This window comes from Mycteria americana, chromosome 17 (assembly GCF_035582795.1).
Source record: "Mycteria americana isolate JAX WOST 10 ecotype Jacksonville Zoo and Gardens chromosome 17, USCA_MyAme_1.0, whole genome shotgun sequence".
In the NCBI taxonomy this organism is placed as follows: Eukaryota; Metazoa; Chordata; class Aves; order Ciconiiformes; family Ciconiidae; genus Mycteria; species Mycteria americana.
Genome location: NC_134381.1, coordinates 1,495,864 through 1,498,113, shown reverse-complemented (window position 1 = coordinate 1,498,113; position 2,250 = coordinate 1,495,864). Strand labels below are relative to the sequence as shown.

The following is a 2,250-nucleotide window of genomic DNA, read 5'->3' as shown; positions in this document are numbered from 1 at the left end:
AGGAGCTGCTCTTGTCCGCTCTCATTTAAGTCTCTGGGATCCTTATTGACCGCAGTGGTGAGGTCCTAGCTCTCTCTGGTGTCCTTCAGGTGACACAGAGTTGGGGGTTGCCTTGAGGATCGAAATCCCATGGGCTGAGACCCGCCACATGCCCCCACAGACATATTTCACCCCCGAGCCCCTGGAGCGAGGTGTGAGGAGTGCCAGGGCAGTGGCACAGCTTCAGCCCACCGCACAGCAGAGCGGAGGGCTGGTGATGCCCCCCAGCAGAGGTGAGTGCTCACCCTCCTTCTACCTGTCCTTATCTCCTCCTGCTCTCCCTGCAGATGAGCCCCAAATCCCTGCAGCAGGGAAATCTCAGCAGCCCCACCATGTTCCTTCTCTTGGGATTTTCCAGCGCCTACAGAGCACAGGTGACCCTCTGCCTGTGCTTCTCGCTCATTTACCTGGTGACAGTGCTGGGGAACCTGCTCATCATGACCCTCATCTGGCTGGACGCCCACCTGCACTCCCCCATGTATTTCTTCCTGGGCCACCTCTCCTTCCTGGACATCTGCTACTCTTCCGTCACCCTCCCTAAGATCCTTGGAGACTCCTTCTCACCACAGAAGACCATCTCCTTTGTGGGCTGCATCATGCAAATCTACTTCTTCCTTTGCTTTGGGGGCTCTGAGTGCATGCTCCTGGCTGCCATGGCCTATGATCGGTACCTGGCCATCTGCCACCCCCTCCACTACCCGGCGCTCATGAGCAAGAAGATGTGCCACTGCTTAGTGGCTGTTTCGTGGCTGAGCGGCTCCTTCTCATCTCTGATCCAGGCCTTCCTCACAGCCCGCTTGCCCTTCTGCAGGTCCAACACGATCGACCACGTGTTCTGCGAGATGCCCTTCTTGCTGAAGGCATCCTGCAGCCCTAACACTCCCCTCAACAAGGTCGCCTTGTATGCTTTGGCTGGGACTATTGCAATGGGCTCTTTCCTCCTTACTCTCGTGTCATACGTTCACATCATCGGGGCTGTCCTCCAGAAGGGAGCAGGGACACAGAGGGCCTTTGCCACCTGCACCTCCCACCTGACCGTGGTGTCCCTGTTCTTCGGTGCCGGGGCCGTTGCGTACCTGGTGCCTCACTCCAGTGGCTCCAAGGCGATGGACGAGGTCCTCGCCCTGCTGTATGCCATCGTGACCCCCATGCTCAACCCCATCATCTACAGCTTGAGAAACAGCAAGGTCAAAGGGGCCATCAGGAAAGCCCTGCGCAGGGGGGTGTTACAGGTGTCCACCAAGGGTGCAGGCATCGCCGCTGAGCGACCCCCCCTCCCCACGGCAGGGATGCAGCTCTCGGTGACCCAACACACATGAAGGGGCCTGGGGCTCCCGGTCGGGTGGTGCCACGCAGTAGTAGGGGCACAGCCAGCAGCTCCTCGCTCTCCCTCGCCAACGCATCCAATGGTCAGACCCGTTATTGCCTGGTGGGGACGTGGGGGCTGGGTACCTAATTCACAGCATCCTCGCACAGCTGGCTTGACTTCACAGTGCCAGCTTCAGAAAGCCCAACTCACGCAGGTGCAGCCCCGGGGAGGTGAGCTGTGTCTCATCCGATCCCAGGAGCCAAGTACCATCCTTCCAGTGTGGAGCACTGCAGAGGTCTTCACCCCCTCGGACCGACGGCAGAAGGATGGCACGCAACGTCCTCTGGACACCTGAATAGAGTAGGAGGGGATTTTGTAAAATTGCTAATTGCTTGGCCATGGGAGTTCTCCCAATAAGTAATTCTGGGAACTTTTTTCCTAAGAAATAGGTATTGCCCGGGTAGAGAAGCTGTACTGGCTGTCCACACACTGCCTTTGATGCGATGGTGCCCTTGGTAAGCCTTATTTTCACCATTTATCTACACCAGGGCTTTGTCAGTCTTTCTGGAAAGAGCTTTTATTCCTAACAGAGCCCTTTCTGAGGTGAAACACTGTGCAAAGCACAGCAGTAATGCTTGGCTGTTTGCATCTCCTGTTAAGCGGTGGATAATCTTGCCTGGGCTGGACTTGCAGACACTGCAGAGCCGGATGTCTTTCCCTTAATGCAATAAAATATGTATAAGTAGGAAAACCATTGTCAGGGGACTGATCTTTGTAGTTTCAGGAGTCAAAGTTAATCCTGGGAACAGAGAGCTCCTTCCACATGCCAAATGGTGGCGATAAGGCAGGAGCATGGGTAGGAGAGCAGATTAATCTTGTTCATGACGTGCCTCCAGGAAGGG

General features: G+C 56.1%; 1 protein-coding gene across 1 annotated transcript; it reads left to right on the top strand.

Annotated features, from left to right (window-relative positions):
* Positions 1 to 308: 308 nt before the first annotated feature.
* Positions 309 to 1,358, top strand: LOC142418329 (olfactory receptor 1E16-like). The gene has a single exon (XM_075520005.1). The coding sequence runs from the start codon at positions 327 to 329 to the stop codon at positions 1,356 to 1,358; it is 1,032 nt and encodes a 343-aa protein (XP_075376120.1). The 5' UTR covers positions 309 to 326.
* Positions 1,359 to 2,250: the final 892 nt, after the last annotated feature.